Source organism: Anticarsia gemmatalis, chromosome Z (genome assembly GCF_050436995.1).
Source record: "Anticarsia gemmatalis isolate Benzon Research Colony breed Stoneville strain chromosome Z, ilAntGemm2 primary, whole genome shotgun sequence".
NCBI lineage: Eukaryota > Metazoa > Arthropoda > Insecta > Lepidoptera > Erebidae > Anticarsia > Anticarsia gemmatalis.
Window position 1 is genome coordinate 6193610 of NC_134776.1, and position 21703 is coordinate 6215312.

Here is a 21703-nt window from a genome sequence, read left to right on the forward strand (position 1 = left end):
TATATAGTAGGTATAGTATAGTACTATATAAAATCGTGAACATAAATATGTGTGTGGCCGTGTAACGCCAGGTACCTGGGTTTACTTTATGTAGGTACACACAGCACTATTTTCCTTATAGGATATGATATTATGAGGCAATAGGAAATTAAAGACCCACAGTACATTAGCAATATTTATTTATAAATAAAATGCATTATCCTTAAAAATACAGTAAGAAAAATAATGTTCTAGAATACTGTAAAAGGCAAAAAGTGGTACATAATAAATGTTATGAAACAACGTTACACTAAACACCACTGCTTACATTACAATATGCATACTCGAGTACTAAGTATCAAAATGTACCATATTATAAAGTACCTACCGTCTTTTGTAAAAATATAAATTAAAAAACGTGTAAATTTCCATACAATTCGTAATAAAGTCATACATAATTCTATGAAGGCTTCATAAATCCGTAAATATTACAAAATATGGGACATTGCTTAGGTTGGAAATAGTTTCATACAAAATTAAGTAGGTTTGACTAAGTTTTCTAAACATTATTACACTGAATCTTTGGCTGCACTCCGATGGAGAACGCGATAAAAATATATTTACCTATAGTTTTAGATAGATATCTTATTAATAAGATACATATCCAATAGACATATCAAACATTAAGTAACTCTGTAGGTACAAAATACTGGACGTAGTGAGTGTAAGGAACCAGCTCGACTCATAAAATCTAACCGAGAGTGAATCCTCTCAAGAACTTAAGCTAAGTATGTACTTCAATACGTTAAGGAAGAAATGTAAATATGAACGATATAGAATTGATTAACCACACACAAAACTATGAAGAGCTACGTATTAATCTACTAAAACACCGATAGGATTTCAAAATTCAAAAACCTAGGAATAAATACACATTAATTTTGATATACAATGATCTAGATGAGATAAGAGATTCTACATTCAAGGATTACAAAATGTGTTGAAATGCAAGATTTATAAGTGTGATAAATTATAACTACATTATGACTCAAGTTGTGACACACGTAACAAACTGCGAATGCCCAATAAACACTAACCAAATGCAACCTATCACTGTTTAGAAATAATCTTTCATTGTACTGAAGATGATTGAACATTCGCAGAGTTTAAGAATTAACACTTATTGACACCATCAGATAAACTGTGGATCATATAAAAACGTATTTAAAGCACACAAGACAGAACAATAAAACAAAAATTGTAAACTACATTATTATGACTGGTTAGAACTTGATGCCGCCTTGCACACTGGCCATGAGTTGCGCAGATTTGTGCAGCTGCGCTCGCTCTGTGTCAGTGAGCGGCTGTCGGATCACGTCGTACACGCCGCTGCTGCCCAGCACGCAGGGCAATGATAGGAACACATCCTCCTCAATGCCGTGCTCACCCTGAAGAAATTCATTTATAAGTAAGGATTGACAAAAATTTCAAGTAACCGTACCGCTCTCATTAGTCATTCGTTAATTTAACAGTAACTGATTTGATTTTCGAGGATTCTAGGGTTTGGGAAAAGCAATAGCAATTTAACAAAACTCTACAGAAGGGACACTAAATACGTTCAAATTAAAAGTTAATCATAGAAAAGATAAGTTTGAATAAACACCTTTTATGATTACGATGAAAATCACCAGCGCGCAGCATAATCTAGGATAATAATACTGTAGGTAGTCATTTTCTGTTTACCTTGAGATATGTGGACACAGCGTGTACACTATTAGCGTTGGTGAGGATAGCGTTCGCGAGCTGCGATAGTGAGAGACCGATAGCCCACGACGTGTAGCCCTTCAGCTTGATCACCTCATAGGCGCTCTTCACCACCATAGCGTGAGTCTCCTTCCAGTTCTCGGGATCGGAGTCTGTGCCGAAGTTCTGGTTCAAGTCGCTCAGCCTCACGCCCGCGATGTTCACTCCGGACCACACCGGCACTACAACAGATACGGTCATTATTTACATGATTACCTATAAGCCACTGATAACGCCAACCATAGTGCACTGTGAGTGTAAAACACACTTGGCCAGTTATATGATCAGAGGATAGCGCAATCCTAAAGGCGGAACAAATCATTTCCTGTTTTGAGTAGCCAAATGGTAGTTCTCAATTAATAGCTCAAAAGTTGTCTGTACATATACATACGTACACTTCATATTGTTAAGACTCTTTTACAAAACTATTGAAAACCTGAAGAAAATCCAGCAGAATTAGTTGTTAAACGTTTATTTGTCGAAATGATATGCATGCTTCGAAATATAAGGTTCCAAAAATATGTTCAGCGACTTTTGCAACCTATGGTAAACAACATAGTTTATTATACTAAAGAAGATATAATAGCTAGTTCTGCGTGCCCGGAGATGCTTACCACTGCTGTCTCCGTGTTCACCGATGATATACCCGTGGCAGGACGTGGTGGCGATGCCGAGCTTCTCGGACAGCAGGTAACGGAAGCGCGCCGAGTCGAGGTTGGTCCCGGAGCCGATGACGCGGTGCTTCGGCAGGCCACTGATCTTCCACGTCACGTACGTCAGGATGTCCACCGGGTTGCTCGCGATTATGAAGATTGCATCCGGACTGTATTTCACCAACTGTTGAATAGAACATAGAACAAATACATAAGAAACACTATGTCAGGAGGTTCATAAAGTGCAGTCGTACATTTTATACAGATGGCTTAACTTGATTGGGGCAATTTGTTTACATCAAAAACGACTTTAAGTAGATTTTCCTAAAACTAGTAAGCTGGCGTTGTAAAAAAATATCTCATGGAGAGCCGTGCTACATTTCATTGTATTTTGTTTTAAATGTGTATTTCATTTATATTTTAATTACATTTAGAACGGAATGAATGCCTGGTGGTTTCACTAAGTGGCGAGTCAATACTCTAACTAATAGATAAAACTCTGTTAGCTGCTTACCTGCGGGATAATGTTCTTAAGTACGTCAGTGTTCCTCTGCACGAGGTCCAGTCGGCTCTCACCCTCGCGCTGCCTCACTCCGGCTGTCACCACGCATATCTTGGAGCCCGCCGATATCGAATAGTCTATGGAAAATATGCCCTATATTTACAGCAAATGAAAACAAAAAAGGGGCTTAGATCTAATGGCTTTATATTTATCATGATGCATAACGAATCGTTTTAAAAATGTATGATCTACCGATACTCATGTTTTGATATGCATAAGCTTACAATATTTATAGCACAAAATGGCACTATCAAATTACAGAAAACTTTAGAGTCCCAGCTTTATGACAAGATGAGAACAGAGTATGAGAAAAATCAAGTATTATTTTAACTCTACTTTCGGTTCGGCACGTTCGGTTCGGCATTATCTATCAAAAACTCAAAGACTCTACTCACTTATTGAGCTTGTGCCGATCACTTTCATCTGCACGCATTCGGTTTTGCCGCCCGGCTGTGCCGATAAATGCCGAACCAAATAGCAAATCCATAGTAGCAAGCCTGACTTTCCTAGTTTGCATGAGATTGTGTGAACTAAAGAAGACAGTAGGTACCTGTGCTGGCTTGAATCTTAGCATTCTTCATGAAGGCGGAGCCGTGCTGCAGGTCCATCATCTCGCCCTTCAGTTTGTCTGCCATCACGTCCACCATCGCGATGTTGTTCGTCACACCCTGATCAATAGAAACATAACATTTCTTACTAGAGGCTTTGATTCAATCGTAAATTAACTATTGTAAATTTGACGACCTCCAAGGCGAAGTGGTTGGATTCCCAATAATCCCAATCCAACAAATGTTTGTGTTATTCACAATTAATTCGGATCTTGTTGCACTCTTTTTTCGTCATTGTAAATATGTTTGCAAAAGTTTCAGCGACACGAGAGCTATGTGTGGATATAGTTTGTGTTTTGTGTTTGGTACTCAATTACGCCTAAACTACTGAACGCGTTTCAATAAAAATTGGCAGTATTTTAGCTTATGCATATTAATATACTAACTTTCGTCCTTAATTTTCCCCGTGACATGATCAAAGCGAGAGCTAGTGTAAGGTAACTATACAGCAGGTAGCAAAATTTCAACTGCAAGTATGTAGCCGAAGCAATGCAACAAAAGAGTTTTGAGTATTTATACCGTCGCTTGGAAGTTAAATATAGGCAGGCGTTTCAAGATTTCATTAATGTTACTACTGCTATGAACTATTGAATGTTTATATTTGCATGTGTGGAAAATATCTATATTCCTAAGGTTCTTTAAAAAATCTTTGAAGATTAGCAAAGTACGTATGTACTTACCTACATCCATTTTAGTTAATCCTTAAATCTTATCTTTAACTTACTTATTAAATATTTTTATCTGTTTCGATTACATTATTATTTAAACCATGGTGTAACATGTTGATGCAGCAAGCATCGTCATTATTTCAGATACTAATTATCTTGTAATCAGTGCATGAAAATTACCGATAGTCAAAAGCTTTATATAGAAATATTGCCATTAAAATGGCTTGATAGATTATACTTGGTACTCAGACATTCATAAAATATTAACTATTATAGTAAATATCTAATTATAACTCAGTAAGTAGTAGCAATACGCTACAATTGATAAGTACAGACTAAAGACTAAATTACCAAACAATAATTCGGGAAAACCTAACCGCGACATGTTTCAATAAAAATCTATTTTTAGTAGTAGTATGATGACTAATACACACAACACACTCGGTATCGTAAAAATAATGTGCAATTAGCTATAATCGTCATTCGTTAAATCAGAAATGTTCGTTCATAGATTAGATTAGATTGTATTACTAACTCACGCGAAGACCGAATGCTGTTCTGCGACTGCCTTTGGACCGAAAACTATGGTGCCGGTTGAAAAGACTAACCCTCGGTTTCGGAGTACATTTAGCGGTAGTTTATCTATTCAATAGCATTAAGTATATATTTTGTTTGTCTCTGGCTGTGTGACCAGATGGGTCATACATTTTGTATGAGACTATTCACATTGTAACTTAACATATAATACATTATATTAACTTTCCGACCGTGGCTATGCCCGCATGGAATTTTATCCCATTCGGAAGGGAATTTCCTAAAATCCTATCTTATTGCTCCTAAACACTTCCTAAGAAATCGTCACTTTCTACGCTCAGTAGTTTCTGCTGTGCGTTGTCCATCAACCAGACACTCAGTAAGGGAATAGTCTTTTATTTATTGATGCTTAAATTCCATTATTCCCATAGTCAAAAGTCGGCCGACCACCCTGTATTATCTACTCATTTTGTTTAATACATTATCACTAAGCTCTTTACCCAAAGGACGTGCATTTATATGGATTGCCCGCATTTGTTCACAACCGAGAAACGAGTACAAAGCGGGGATTTTTTATTGTCAACGAAGGTATCTGTGAATGGCAGTGTTCTTAGAATTGCTGATTATTGAGACTAATAAGATATTGTTTCGATTGTTTAGTGCAAGAGCAAAGACGCTAGGATTCAGTTACGGCACGTGGTGATTTCATTCATTATGTCATTCTGAGACAAACCGTACTTAGATTAATATTATTTTAAAAAGAAAGACACTCTTATTCAAACAATTAAAAATTAATCGTTTATGTGTCCAGCATATAGAAACCGAACTCTAATTTAAAATTGGCAATCAATGCTAATAAAATTTCTATTTAGTTATGATCATAATTGGTAGAATCACATTAAATTGAATATCAAACTGACGAAAAAGTCAATAGGTAGGTAATACAAGAAGAGGCGCGATTCTATTTGCTAATGGTTCGTCGACCGTCGCGTCTTTTAATAGCTGTTTGTCTATCACACTACAAAAAATACTTTTAGGGTTATTGTACTGACTTTTAGCATCCTGCCTGAGTATCTACCTTACCTTATTATTTTCTTATAAACAAAAAGACAGTTCCTGAACTAAGAATTGCTTTGTGACTTTAACAAACATACAAACAACCGACACAACGCACAACCATACCTGAAACACTTATAATTGTTACGTGTGGGATTCGAACCTACGACCTATCGACACAATGATAGTGGCGTCGTTACCACATTAACCAGTGCGTCACGGAGGTCGTCAAATATATCTACCTATTATATTTATTTATATGTATGCATCAAACCGTGTCTTTTCCTATAGGAGAAGGCAGAGACCAGTAGACGCCACTTGGTACAATCCTTACAAACTTCTCTAGCTTCATTCACATCCAAACATCTTGCCATAGAGGACTGCAGCCGTGCCGGTTAGATGTAGGTACTCCCCACCTAGCCTTTTTGCAAGAAAACACCATTATGATATATGTGAGTATGTCTTTCTAGGGCGTCCCCTCCTCGCATAGATAACCATTAACGTTCTAATACGTAACGTTACTACCTATTATTTCTATTATATTTTCATATTCTAAGCGGTCATCATCGGTCAGCATCATCAGTATGACATTCAAAGGATTCCGATTTAAGCATTAGTAGGTTTTTCGAGGAATCATTTTTAGAATTCGGTAACATGCTTATTTAATGATGACGTAATTATTACAACAGAACCCACCCGAAATCGAATCAACTGACTTGCATCTAATTGGCAGTAGTTTACAATACCGCTTGGACCAAAATGACAGCCTTCATTTATTGCCCGAAATAAAAAAAAATAAAGAACGTATTGAAGGTGGGATATTTATGTACCTGAGTGACAAAGTTATCGACTATTGAAATGAAGTGTGTATAAACAGAGCGCGGTAAACACTTGGGATCGAGTCTTCCTTTTGACTGTTATCTCTTGGGAATTCCATCAGCTCACTAGCAGTAAAACTATACTAGCTGAACCGCGCAACTTCGCTAGCGTCACATAAGAGAACAGGTCATAATTTTCCCCGTTTTCGTAACATTTTTACTGGTACTTTGCTCTCCTATTGGTCGAAGCGTGATGTTATAAATATAGCATTTCTCAATAAATAGGCTATCCAACAGTACCTAAATGTTTTTTTCAATACGCACTAGTTGTTCCTGAGATTAGCACGTTCAACCAAACAAACAAAATAATATTAGTATAGAAGTATAACTAGACAATGATGGAATAAGGACGAAGTATAAACTATTTTCCTGTGTGTATCCCAAACATATTGTTCTAGAACTTTACATAAATACGGTGGTAGGTTTGTCCTCAACCCTATTGTGCAATATAAATAGATAGACAACAACTAGGTATATTATGATGTGTACGGTTCGTGGTTAGATATGTTCGCTTCACTGCAAAAGCTAAATCAATAATTCGCATGCTTTTTGCTTTTATTTCAAATTGCCTATTATTATTGTATTATATTAGGACTTGGTATGAAATCGTTTACCACTATCAGTGCATTTTAACCCATTGTAAGAAAGAAATCACATAGACTCGAATCTAATATTTTTTTCCGATGTATGTAAGTACTACTTAGGGCCACCTTCCATTTTTTTTTAATAAGTAACAGATATTTTTTCTTGAGCTGTCTTCTACATAAAGAAACAAAACAATGGTCAAACAACCAGCTACTAAGCTCTCTGATAGATGTCCAGAGGTACTGAAACCGTGCCCCAGATGATTTAAATACTAACTGAAACGATGAATAAATGAACGTATGTATTTAGACTCTAGCTAAGAGAAAAAGAAAATTTTTCATGTACAGGTCTCTGGAACCACTCAACGTATTTGGAAAAATATTTCACCGTTTAGATGAATGTTGCAGCTAATGAATAACCGCAAAAAGCCATTGCCAGAAAAAAAATATTTACGAAAATTGTTAAAAACTTAAGTGGCAAAATCACGTCAGTTCCACTTTCACGGAAATTCCATTTGAACATATGTATCTATATGAATATTGTATGCGTACGTGATCATAACAAACGGAATTATAATTTGTATCAAATAAAACTAATTACCGGGAAATCGAAGCCGTAAATAAATGAAACGAATCACAAGGAAAACTAAACCGAGCTCCGCGGACGAACGGTCCATATTTGTAATAGATGCTGACGTAACCATCAACACGGCTTGAGCAATCATTACCTGCTAGACTTATAATGACTAAGAATAATTTCATTTTTATACTAGTAGCTACAAGTAAAAATAAACAATACAGAATGGGCAGAATCCGTGCCTTTTCTACCGTAGCACAGTAGTTGTGTGTATAGTTTTATGGCACCTCAAAAGTTTAAGATGACATGCCCAGCATAATTTTAAGTCAATGGAAAAGTATAAGGACGCGTGGCTGAATACAAATGTGACATACCTGTGTGAGCAAGGAGAAGACGGCTGCCATGCCGACCTGCCCCACTCCGACCACGGTGACCTTGTTGCCGGTGTCATCGTGCCTCTCCTGGACAGGCTGGAACAGCTTCTCAATGGTTGCCATTTTACCTAGAAAAAGATTCATAATACGTGATAAAGCTGAATCACAACGTCTGTAAGTCTTCAAATTGCTGATGTTTTTTCTTATTAGGACGCGCGTCAATGCTCCCATGGTGTTAGAGCGAAAGATCTAGGCAGAGTGTCGTGCGAGGTGGCTAGGAGGCGGCGCCGGTGACCGTGGCCTTCGACCACTTCAACACTATCGCTGCCATCACTCGACCAGCATCATTCAAACGAGTGCTCTCATAGATAACTAGTTCTCGACAGACTTATTAATATTGCGGACGCTTGCTAATCTTGCTTTATCCCTAATTATGAAGAGGATAAATTTAAACAATGCAGCTATAAAGTTATAGTTGCATTGTTGTAAATATCACGTTTATATCCACGTTATTCCTAAAGTACAGCATTCATATTAATAATTTGTTTTAGGTTTTTAAGGGAGATCTACGCCCAGCCTGATTTATTTATTTTATCTACGAGGTACCTATCACTAAGTCATATCCTAATTATTATAATTAGATGTAACATGTTATGGGTTAAGTCATTTATATTTAACCCATGGCGATAAGACTTATAAGAACCGTTTTAAAAATATGGGTAATTCCCTACCTACTTAACTTTTAGTGTTTGCGAAAGGTTGCATCAGCGGATCTTCCGCCTCAATAACTACAATTATTACGAAATATGTGTAGGTATAACATATTAGTAAAAGAAACAAATACGAGATACCTACTAGAGGCCTGTTACAGTTACAGATAAGTGATGGATCGAATCTCATACATAAAGTGACAGCAAATGTTTCATACATTCGTTGTTACTGTAAAATCAGTCAGTCAATATTCCTTCTGATAAGCTATCCGTTACTTACTCAGAAGTGTTAAAACTGGCCATAAATCTGTAAATAAGTAAGTACGTGCCCAAAAACAAGATTTGTATTTCCTCCTCCTATGTTTTAAAATAACATTAAGTAGGTACCTACCTACAAAAAAGAAACAAACAAGCAAACCATCGGAAAAGACGGAAAAAGAGGAGGCCTTTGCCCAGCAGTGGGACACTAAAGAGGGCTGAACAAGAACGTACCTATATACCTAGTAACAATTATTAAATTCAGGTACCTAAGTCCTAGTAATTCGATGGTAAAACAAAATATATAAACGAAAACGATGATCAGTTATATTGTTGTATCGGTTCACGATAAATAACTTTCGCACAGACCTAAACATAGTGTACCTACAATAAAAAGAAATGCAAGGATACCATTGCATCAGGAATGCATCACGAGCAAAAGTAACATGAACATTTAGTTGTGCAACAATTAAAATTATTTCAACTCACCGTTTCTATGGAAAGTGCCATTTCCGTTGCTTTCAGACATTTTTAATTTATATCACAAACTTTCTTTACGCGTAAATAATATCGATAACTGTTTGTTGTGTCACAGTGCGTGTGCACTCACAGGCTTGGCGTCAAAGAATGACTGAACGAACGCAGCGCGGGCTCGCTTATAAATGCAGGACCGAGTGAGTGAATGAGTGAAGGATATTGCCGTGCTTAATGTGTGCGCGCGCTAATTTTGATATACAAGGTGTGTCGCGTTGTGAGTGCACTTCTTTACCTCTATTACATTATTTTTTTACTTTTTTAGAATCTGCATTATTTGGTTCAGTAAATTGTAAAGTACTATGTATTATTTAATCATTACATATATCAGATATTTAAGCAATATGTATATTAAAACAAACCATTCACGGCCTGCGAAAACTGAAAGAAAATATTGTACCATTTATGAATATTCCTTCAAAATTTTAAGTAAAATAATAATATTTTTAATGTATTAAAGACTGTTTAAGGTGTCTTAAATAGTGGTGTTATTTAGTTTACCTTTTACAACAAAAATTATCAAACATCTGCATTGTGCGAGCGTTCAATTTTGCGCCAAATTTGTGGAAATTAAAAATAGATTTTCCGGAGAAAATCTAATGTAAAATCATAATTTATTAATATTAGCTGGCGATTTAATTGAAGTCAAAGTTCTGCTTTCTGAACAACGAGACTAATATAATCTTTTCAACTTTTTTTTCCCCAGAGACGAGAGCAAATCAATAAATATTCTAGAGTGAACTTGAAACAAAGAAATCCTGCGGGATTGAAGTTTGACGTTCATTCTGATACCGACATACGTAATCAAATATATTGACAGGTAGAACTTTGAAATCACCTATACCTTTGAAATAATAAGCTGATAGGTGAATACAGCAAAAATGTTTTCCAGCCATAGTACGTATTATCTGAACACCCAACTTAAAATTATATTTAAGATTTTTGTGTGTACCGTAGAATTAGAAAAAGAGGACGATGTCTAAATAGCGGCAAAAAATATTTAAGTACCTATAACCTAAATTTTAGTAGTTCTTATGGACAGACAGCTTTTAATACTGGAATCAGTTAATATTTATTGTAACGGAGCTTTTCGCAAGAGGTTTTATTTCTGGAATTTTCGGTAAGAAGGGAAAGAAAGACTGTTCTTCCCGACCGGAATAACAAGTTCTGAAGATGGGAACAAAAGCTTGACCTTAGCATTGTCCGCTTCAAGGAACGGGTTTAACTACGATGTTCTATTCAATACCATATTGACTACATAGTATAAGCGCTCGTAAATTTTATTAGCCATAAGATAAAATATTGATGCCTTGAATTGAAGGCATGCAACAAATTCCCCAGCTTGCACGTGGCCAGCGTCGTAGACTCAATGGGTAACTAAAAGCCCTGCGTCGGTTTGAAGGGCGCCCTTGCCAGGCAGAAGAACAGTCACGAGTTTTAAAAAAAGATAAAAGTTTTGGCAACATAATTACCCAAAGGAAAGTAAAAAAAGGGATATGTTTTTCGCGTGTCTGCATTCGGCACGAACCAGTTTTCAGATCTTTATAAATATATTGTACTGGAATGCACACAATGCATGATCACACTTTTATGAAACATATGTATTTTAATACTATGACTAATTCAGCGAACCGTAATATCTGTATTTATCAACGTCATCAAACAGTATCGTAAACTAACATGCGTACGTGAAAGATATCATGGCTGAAAAAGTATGAACAAAACTCGCTATACTAAATAACAAATAAATATTATGCATCATCAAACTGAGTGTTTTAATTAATCAGATAGTCTAACCGTCTAGGCAAGTAAATACTAAGTACAGACATAGAATGCGGTCGGGGACAACAAATTATACTGGGCTTGGTAAACGTTTTAAACACTTCAACACATTGTGGCTATTTGTGCATTAGACAATAGACATTAAATAAGTATTCATAAGAAGGATGACGTTTTTAAAAACGATTCTGAAGGTTAAACATCACATATGAGGCGTAAACCGGTAAATGCAGCAACAAAACAAACAATGGAGAAACGCTAAAACTTTGTTTAGAAGTTTATTCAAAGTCGGAAAAAACTGGCTAAAACTAAAGTTCATTCGTTCTAACTGAGAGAGTCTATCGTGTTTGGCAGAAGTAAAATGTGAAAGTGTACTTACAGGTGAGGAGTGAGGAGTTTCCCGTAGTCGTGTGTGTCGGCACGTAGAGCTCGCTAGTCGGCCTAGTCGGCGTGCTGGCGGGTGCGAGTCAAGTCGCGTCTGCTCGCGTGTGCGCTCGCCGCCGGCTCCGCTCCTCGCTCTCAAGGTGACCTTCAACAGTTAGTTTTGGACGCCACGCACCGCCATCGCGCATGCTTCAATCAACCATTGACCCCCGAATTTTAAACATAATTCCATGGCATATGGTTGCATTTCCAACGAACATCGTGTCCAGTTCAGGATTTTATTTTATCAAACTGATACCACTATCTCTAGTACAATTTCAACTTTTTGGCGCTTCGACATAAGATCTGAGGTTGAATATATCTCTTTAGCTTTCTTACATTAAATCTAGATTATTGCGACTTATATTGCTGTCATAAAATATTTGGCAGCTCTCAGACTGAGTTCATTGACCCTAGTCAACAAATTAACGCGAAAACTTTACCATAACAACATCTTAGAAAAGAGCAATCTTAGCAACTGCCTGTATAGTAATGCACTTCTGCACTTACTGGACTCCACGCTAACTGTTTAACTCGTCGTTCCAAGTGAGTTTTTATAATAAAACTAAATTAAGAAATTAAATCAGTGTCGGGTAATAAAGTTTAGACAATGAACAATACAATTGTTTATTACACACACATTTAATATCGAATGATGTGATTACAAACACTATATTTGCGGGGTTTAAAATTTAGAATAAATATTAGATTATGACAGAAGGTTGTTGCCAGCAGGTTCTTGAAGGTTGGCTACTCTTTCCGCGCTGGTGTGTAGGAGAGTGACTTCTCCTTCTGTCAGCGACTGTCGCACGATGTCGGTCACTCCGGTGGCGCCGATCACACACGGCAGCGATAAAAACACCTCGTCTCTTATTGAGTGTTCACCCTGGAAATAATTTAGTGACGGTAAAAGACAATGACAATTTAGCTTATGGTTAAAAATAAGATTTCAGTAGAGCCGAGGAATTTTATGTAGAGAAAATAAGTTACCCGTCGCTTCAATGTAACGAAATAAACACATTATTATATAAATAATCACGTATTGTCCCAGGACGATCGTACCTAAACGAATTTTATTCTAATTTAATTTCCCTTCACCAAACCACCCTGTATGTACATCGGCGACACATGACACAGTAGCAAAATGTCTTAAACGAGCGCTACTTACCCGTACATAGGTGGAGACCGGAAAAATGCGGTTCGAATTACTGAATATTGCTTTACAGAGGTTCGCAAGTGCAATCGCTTGGGACCACGAACTGTACCCTTTGAGGCTCCTCATGGTCTCATCACATTTCACCACTTCCTTGTGTAGTTCTTGCCAGTTCTCCGCGTCCTTGTCGCTGCCAATACTTGGGTTTATGTTTTTGAGAGATACACCTCCTATGTTTACTCCAGACCACACGGGAACTGTTAATAAGATGAAGTTTAATTAGTAGCACTTGTAAACGAAATAGATTTGACTTATAGCGCGAAGAATTAAATAGTCCATAATTTATATAGTTTCAGGAGGCTAAAGCTACCGTACGTAATTTATTTTCAACAATCACAAGCCGCGGACACACAATTATTGGTAGTAATGCTATTTATTTTTATATAGTGCAGTGATTTTTATGACAGGTCATTACAAACGTGCTATGACGTCATATGACGTACCTACTTATACGTCATATGACTATACCTTCTCTACGTCACAAACATTTGACTATGATACAGTTTGCACGATTGTAATGACCCGAGTATAGATATAAATCAATTTCCTGAATATATGAATATATATACTAAAGATATACCAATCGCTTAAAGAATGTTAATTGTTGTCAACTCACTGCTAGATTCCCCGTGCTCTCCAATAATGTATCCGTGGCAGTCGACGGGAGATATCCCCATCCTCAAGGACAGAAGGTATCGGAACCGCGCCGTGTCCAGAAGAGTGCCAATGCCGATGATACGGTTCTTGGGAAACCCGCTCAGCTTCCACGAAGCATACGACAAGATGTCCACCGGCTCACTTGCTATTATTATTATGGTGTTGGGACTGTACTTCACGAGCTGCACATAAAGAACATATCCTAAGTATATAGTAAATAAAATACAGATTAATCTTATTATTTGTAATAGTAATATGTAATAAAATAAGGGCTAATTAAAAGCGGCAAATTAGAAAAATACCACCGCCTGTGAAATAGTGGTCGTCTAAAAAACCACGAGGATCATGACGTACAAAACTATTGCTTCCAAATAGTTAGACATGGATTTTTGGGGTTGCACGTTGTTTCTAATGAGGATTGCACAATCAAGCATAGATATGAATTCATTAATATCTTGATTATTACCGGTGGTATAAGCGCTTTGATAATGCCGACGTTTCTCCCGACATATACCAGTGGATGCTCATCCTTCCCTCGGTACGTGCCGCTGATAACTATGCAGATCTTTGAATCGGCTGTAGCTGCTGGGTCTACGACAGACAAAAATACATTTTAATACACAACACGCATTTATTATTGGCCTACGTCTATGTACTGCATATTATGATTCAAGTAATATTTGAATCGTGAAAAAGACCTATGTGGGGGTGACAACCACGACCACACTTTTATCAGATGAGAGAGTCTCTGGTCGGCGGAGGCTTTGAAGCGCGTCGATGTCTAATGACCGTTCATGAGCTAAATAGCAGCTCTCTAGTTTTTTTCTAGGCCGTAAGTTGTAGAAACGAATAGGTCGTATTATACTAATCACGAGATAATAAGAAGCGATGATTGATTTAAAAATCTCCAATTCACTTTGCAGCATGACTTTACCTGTAAAAATAATTCACTTGCGACGCTTCGCAATTAGTTGGTCAATATTAGTTTGTAAATTGACGTTGATTAAAGCTTTCTTACCTTTGCTAGAGACAATTTTAGGGTTGTTATGAAATAAGGCGCCGAACTCTAAGTCCATGTGCTCGCCTTTCAACACATCTTCATCTAAATCGATCAAGCATATGTTGTCTGTCACATTCTGCAGGGAAACAAGAAATATAAATATAGGAATTTATAAATATGATTTGGATTTCAATGAAGTAGTGATGTTGATCGTAGCAAGTGGCGTTCTTGTGTCTTCGCCTACCTCTTAGGAAAACGCGTCATTTTATGTACTTAGTAAGTATTCGAAAAACTTTTTTTACCTTTACATTCTAATTAATTCACATAAGTGAGGCTCTCTTTCAGTTGTCAACACTACGCTCACGCATGTAAGTTGGCCAACGATCACTCGGATCAGTAACCTTTGGGGAAGTCAGTATAGAAATGGGTCTCCGCTCCTCTTATTAAACTGGTGGTGTAACTCCAGTTTGGTTTGGGAGGCAATTAAACTACCCCACCGCTGCACCGGTTGTACGACTACTAACCATAGGAAAAGAAGGAAATATCACCTGTGTAATGAGAGAGTAGGCAGTAGCGATGCCGATCTCGTCCATACCAACCACGCTGACTTTGTTAGCACTGCCATAAGACTTCTTAGACACTCCATTGAACAACTTAGCGATGGTTGTAAACTGCTTGCAAGGATTCTCTTGCTCTATACTGTGACGATTTTGTGTTTGACATTTCTTCTGACGCGAGCTAACATCTAAATAAATTGAAAGTATTCTTAAAAACATCAACTGTCTAGCTATCACGGTTCGTGAGATACCTACAGCCTGGTGACAGACAGATCTGATAGCGAAGTCTTAGAATCTAATAGAGTCACGTTTTTAAACTACCCTTTGGGTACGAAGCCCCAAAAAGCGTAAAGTACACGGTGACGATAGTTATAACTATTTTATTGACAGATTTGAGCTGGAGGACAATCATTTTTCAGAAGCACTCCACGCTATTTAGGTTTGTTTTATCTTTTATTTATTTTTAGCTAAGTTTTTTCTATTTAAAAATGTCTTATCCCAGAAATCCTTACGAGAACAACAGAAAAATTGTTTTAATTATTGCATAGGTAAGCAAAAATTCATATTGTTTCAATTTTCAAAGTTGATCAAAATCACGTTCAAAGTTTCAACCATCGGACTTTGGTAAAATGTTTTCGCGAGATTGAGTTACGAACACCCATGCAAAAGTCCGACCATTCGCATTTATAACCATAATACAGATTCCATTTAGTTCCATATTCCCTACATTAAAAAATCTTTTATTTACCTGCCGCATTTTTTAAATTAAGACGGTATAGAACAGTAAATACATAACATATTCTGATGAAATAATTACTCGTTGTAATTAGTTCATTCTAATAGAATTTGCAATTAACAATAATTACTTGGCGCATTGCTTAACTTTACATTTTTCAATAACGTATACAAGGGTTTATAAAATAGCGAGGTTAAAAAAAAATCAATTGTTCTAGGTACAGTTCTGTCCAAGGTTCAACAGGGTCCCCATTTATCTTGATTAATATTCGTAATAAACAATAATAAATTTAAAATGATTGTTTTTTTTTATTTAATTGTGATCTATGTTTCGATTGCATGCGTTTAGAAAATTTATTTTATGATTTTTATCTTGTTAATTGCCGACAAGGACTAGACTGAAAATATTATAAATCAAGTGAAAGTAAGGATAGGAAGATTTTTATTTGGATGGATGTATACAATTCTCTTGATATTTAGCTTTTATCCAGACAGGACTCTCGATAACTTTCCTACCAAATCATGGCTATCAAACATCACAGTAACCAAATAACTTAATTCAATTTTGCCACCTTCGTATTAATAATAAACATCATTGGACAACAGCTCACATGCGGTCTGATCTGATAAACTAAGAAGACCTTGTACTATGTTTTAACTAGACAATGAAGTACTCGTGATCATCACATAAATATTCGTCCCGAGTGGAATTCGAATCCTATGCGGCGCTACGGATATTGCGGCAAATTGACCACGTTAACAAATGCACCAAAGGTAACAAATATTTTCTTGAAATATCGCATAATCAATATAGAACATCGTAAGCATCGCAGGCATATTTATACACTAGTCTAAACACACAGTGCATATCATGATAATTATTTTTCAGTATGTTTATTTCTAACTGTCTGGGCAAGGTTTGTATGGGTTCAATTAGATAAGAATTCTTACAGGAATGAAATCAACGAGATATTGTACTATACCCGGATGAAGTCGGGTCGTTTCCCTAGTACTATAATAAAATAAGGAATTTGTCTTACAACTCGGCATGAAACCATTAGACCGCAATCCCTTACTGAAAATACAACGTGTAGCCGTCGTTACAGTTATCGGGAATATAGACATTATTACAAAAATACACTTTACAAAAATTTCCAAAATATTATCCAAATGTCACCATTATTTTCATAGAAGACAACTGAAATGTTATTATGACAGTTGAAAAGAAGTTTTGATGTCATCAAACTTGTCTATTGGCGTTAAAGAAGAAAATTGGGCGGCCAAGAAGGAAGTATGTAGCGTATTGTGTAGGTACATACAATCACGCCTTTTCACCATAGGGGTAGGCAGAAAGTGTGAGAGACGAACAGACAGAAGAGTATGCCACTTGTTGCGATCCTTACAAACTACACACAAACCTACATTCTATCATGCTCCTTCCCGTAGGTAGGCAGAAAGTAGCATAGACCAAAGCATTTTTGTTATCTTGTAGTTTAAGTAGGTACTAAAAAGAAAACATAAAATACGCAAATATGAGTCAGAATAAAGCAAAAAAGTTGTTTAAGGAACCTAGAAAGAGTAATTATTCCTCTGCTTGTTGTCAAAGAAATCATACATAATTTTATCAATGTAAGTGAAAGATAAAATTATACTAAATGCTATAATAAAAAAAATCTACAAAAATATCGCTTGTAAGTCAAATCTGTGTGCTAAAGGTCGCGACACTCATTGACCGTGAACGATGGTGATCTCAATCTAACCGGATTGTAAACTGTAATCAGTTGTATTTCAGTACTTAAGAGTAGGTAGAACTAAATGACGTCATGTAACAATTGTGCAATACTAACAATGAATGAGTGTGTTAAAAATAAATTAAACATGACTTGGGATGGGTTTCTATTACTTAATTACTGTTATGTTTAAATAAGGGGTAGACATTCAGTCATATACGTTTGGTTTTTAGGCAACCTGATAAGTAATAACCTTTGTATATTCATTTTTATTTTAAAAATACATCAGTATAACTGTATGTAAACTAACTATAATAAGTAAGATATCAAAACAAAGCATTATAAATCATAATAAGTTCATAACTGTCTTCTAGTATCGCGCACAAAAGACTGCCAGCATGGCCACTTCGAATAGAAATTTACTCGAGAATGTAGACTATGTAGAACCTATCTAGTAGACTTTAGTAGAAGACGAACTTATTTGCTTTATTTAAATGGCGTTCTGTATTTAACTTTTTATTTCGGTTGAAGCAAATTGCAAAAGCATATTGTTTACTCGAGGGATATCTTACGATCTCATAAGATTTCATTTTATATATTGGGCACCGAAAACGCAGTATTATTTGAGACATTGTCTGGATGAGTGAAGAAATTTAGGTTTTATAGCTCATACAATAAAATACCATTCAAGAAATGAGATGGGATTGAAACTTAAATCAAAGAGTTTATTAAGAGCTTTACTTGTAAAGGATTACTTTAACTTTATTGGATGACTTTTGTGAAGGTCGTGCAATCGTAGCTTCAGACGAAGCCTTTCAGTTTGAACCATCTCAGACGAGAAACACTAGCTAATAGCTATTATTTCCAAATTAGGTGATACCTACATGTAATATGCCAGAGTGTTCCATTTATTATAGGAGACGATGACTCCGGGGCCATAAAATGTAAAAAGAATGAGAAATAAAAAATATGGTAGACATGTATTTGCCAAATTTTCAAGGCGAATGATGAAACAATGGCTATATCTTTTCGAGTGAGATTGAAGATATAAATAATATTACTTTTACGTAAATAAAGTGATACGTAGTACAACGATAGTATAACGTGATAGCCGAGTGGTTTAAGTTGGCACCTCCCACGCAAGTGGTCGCAGGTTCGAATCCGAGGCAACACACCAATGACTTTTCGAAGTTATGTGTGTATTAGAAATAATTATCACGTGCTCCAACGGTGAAGGAAAACATCGTGAGGAAACCTTGCATACCTAAAATTTGTTTAATACATTTATTGAGGGCATGCAAAGTCCCCAACCCGCACTTGGCCAGCGTGGTGGACTCAAGGCCTAACCCCTCCCCCTCGTTTGGGAGGAGACCCTTGCCCTGCAGTGGGACAGATATGGGTTATTAAAAAAAAATAAAAAAAAATAAAGTTACTTTTACGATAACAAATACCTATGGTCTCTGATTACCATCATTCTAAACATTTCAAGGATAATTCTAATATTTTTTTATATTTATGGCCCAAGATTTTATGGGAGGTGTTCCGTCTACATTGTTTATGCCACCTTGCAACTCAGCACTTATTAAGCCAAACTCAAAGCGTTCATACATTATGTAACACACCTTGTAATATGCAGTTTAGACTATCAAGTCACAACGTCACTAAAGGAAAGTAAATAATACATCATGCGCGGTAATCCCCGTATCGTACTACACTTGACTGTAACTAGAAATGATTACAACAGAAATGATGAAACTTACATGCATTCATGCATAAGGCAAATGCAAAAGATGCATAGAGACCCTTAGACGCGGATTTTAAAATGTATCCATTCAGAAAACAATACATAATATACTGTTACGTTAACATTGATTTTGAATGTGGTAATAATTATCCTTTTGGTTGATTTGATAAGAACTCTCTAAAGTCTACTTACACTGAATTTCATAACCCATGAGTCAGAGACATCATCCATTGAAACATAACGGTAGATACGTAGAAACAGTCGTCTGCAGACGATGTTTACATCACGTAGTCTTAAGGAACCGGTTCTTGGAGCCGTGAGAAGCATGAGTCAGTGAGGACAGTGCCGGCTGCGACCGCCCGCGGCCCACGTGCGCGCGCTGCGCCGAAACAGACGGCTGACTTGCGCACACGCACGTAGCACGTCTCGTGATGTCCATTGCAATTCCGAATTAAATTGACCTGCTTGTTTTTTTGTTGAACTTCAATATGTAGATTTAATATAGGTAGGTATGTGGTAGAAAAATAGTTGGTAATCTGAAGTTATTTAGTTGAAGAGTTACACACTACAAACAATCGCTTTTGTTTTAAATCCTTTCCTAGATGCTGTAGAAAGAAACAAGCCAAAATTCAATAATTTCTGCTTTTATAAAAAGTTAAGGGTAGGTCGCAATAACCGCATCGCTCTAATTTTATGGTGAATAATATTTTTTTAAGTCTTCATATCCATTCGCACGGTGTAGTAAATAATTACATTTATTTTATAATTCGTAAACCGGCTATTATTACAACTATCGGTCGGTACCTGTCTATCTTTACATTATCCACCACAGCAAGCCTGAAAGAACACACTGTCTTGGTAATTTTAACATAACTATTTAGGTTACCATTAATTTACTTACTATAAGATAGGTACCTACTAATTTATTCCTTTTCCCTAATACCTTTGTTTCTATTGACTACTTTATCGTACCTCCAACTTTCTAAGTGGTTGCCCTACGCCCTACATGGAGTTTTACATGCAGATTAATATCTTAATAGTTCAGTGTACGTTTGATTAAAAAAGGTATTGAACTGTGAACTAGAATTACCCAGAAAAGTAACCTTTAGTAAAATAAGTAAACTTTAGTAAGATGGCACGTAAATTGTAGGTGACAAATTATGAAGGATATTTAGTTCTGTTCTTACTTAAACTCATTTTACATTGAAATACATGCATACATACATAAAAAGTAAAGTACCTATGTCTCCGTCTAACGGACACAGGCTTAAGAATCAGTGCAAAAAAGATTTTCGTTAAATGTGTATTCTTTTCTATTTCATTTACAACATCTAATCGTAAATGTCCATTGTTATGCGAGATAGAGGTACCTATAGATAATGCCATGAATGCAAAAAAAAATATGCAAAAAAACTATATAGGTAGGTATTTCCAAAATAACTTTACATTACCAAGTTCTTAGTTCTATACTTAATATATTTACGGGCTTACAGTGATAGAGTTAATCAGGCGCTTAGAATTTAGATGTGAATATTTTGACACCCTCGTCCTTGACCCTGTACGAAGGTCAAAAACTGTCGGCCAGAGCCCGCTGGTGTGAGAGTGATTGAACTCTTTATTTTACGACTCGATGTGAATCGACGGGATACCTTAATATGTCTACTTCTATTTATTACAGTATTACATACATAGGTATAACCATTTCTGCTGTGTTTAAAACTGAGCCTACCTTTTGCCCAATCATTTTCAATATTGCACTATGGTATACATACCATAGTGCAATATAGTGCAATAGGTCATAACTTATGACCCATTCTCTCTTACGTGACGCAAGCGAAGTTGCGCGGGTCAGCTAGTACCTGATACATCGCCTTCAAAGCTCAACCAAAACACACTGATGTACTAGACCAGAACATTACCTCACTCAAACATATGATATAAAATGTCACCGACGTCACATGGTGTAAGGAGTGCATGTAATTTCGTCAATTCATCGCGCTGATGACCTCCTTATTACGGGTTCAACGCACATTCAAGGCTCATTCCTTCCACATACGTATTATGTTTACTAATTTTAGCTCGTCGCT

At 36.4% G+C, this 21703-nt stretch overlaps 2 protein-coding genes across 3 annotated transcripts; both read right to left on the reverse strand.

The window, feature by feature from the left end:
* Positions 1-162: 162 nt before the first annotated feature.
* Positions 163-12485, reverse strand: LOC142986310 (L-lactate dehydrogenase-like). 2 transcript variants are annotated; one of them, XM_076134755.1, is made up of 7 exons: positions 11937-12485; positions 8277-8404; positions 3548-3665; positions 2950-3074; positions 2397-2619; positions 1723-1964; positions 163-1427 (listed from the first exon to the last, which is right to left on the reverse strand). In XM_076134755.1, exons 2-7 carry the CDS (start codon positions 8397-8399, stop codon positions 1263-1265), a joined length of 996 nt encoding a protein of 331 aa, XP_075990870.1. In that variant the 5' UTR covers positions 8400-8404; positions 11937-12485; the 3' UTR covers positions 163-1262. The 2 variants fall into 2 exon arrangements, with proteins under 2 accessions (XP_075990870.1, XP_075990869.1); XM_076134754.1 differs by lacking the exon at positions 11937-12485 and adding an exon at positions 9734-9889.
* A 204-nt stretch (positions 12486-12689) lies between these two features.
* LOC142986660 (L-lactate dehydrogenase-like) lies at positions 12690-20055 on the reverse strand. Its single transcript, XM_076135214.1, has 7 exons — positions 19904-20055; positions 15399-15549; positions 14869-14986; positions 14317-14441; positions 13810-14032; positions 13149-13390; positions 12690-12866 (listed from the first exon to the last, which is right to left on the reverse strand). Exons 1-7 carry the CDS (start codon positions 20053-20055, stop codon positions 12690-12692), a joined length of 1188 nt encoding a protein of 395 aa, XP_075991329.1.
* Positions 20056-21703: the final 1648 nt, after the last annotated feature.

Coding starts and splice junctions, on each gene's coding strand:
- LOC142986310 (XM_076134754.1), bottom strand. CDS start 9,773: ATGTCTGAAAGCAACGGAAATGGCACTTTCCATAGAAACG. Junction 3,075..3,547: donor TAAGATTCAAGCCAGCACAG/GTACCTACTGTC, acceptor TATTTTCCATAG/ACTATTCGATATCGGCGGGC. Junction 2,620..2,949: donor TTAAGAACATTATCCCGCAG/GTAAGCAGCTAA, acceptor TCTATTCAACAG/TTGGTGAAATACAGTCCGGA.
- LOC142986660 (XM_076135214.1), bottom strand. CDS start 20,055: ATGGACATCACGAGACGTGCTACGTGCGTGTGCGCAAGTCAGCCGTCT. Junction 14,987..15,398: donor CCTACTCTCTCATTACACAG/GTGATATTTCCT, acceptor GTTTCCCTGCAG/AATGTGACAGACAACATATG. Junction 13,391..13,809: donor AGAGCACGGGGAATCTAGCA/GTGAGTTGACAA, acceptor TCTTATTAACAG/TTCCCGTGTGGTCTGGAGTA.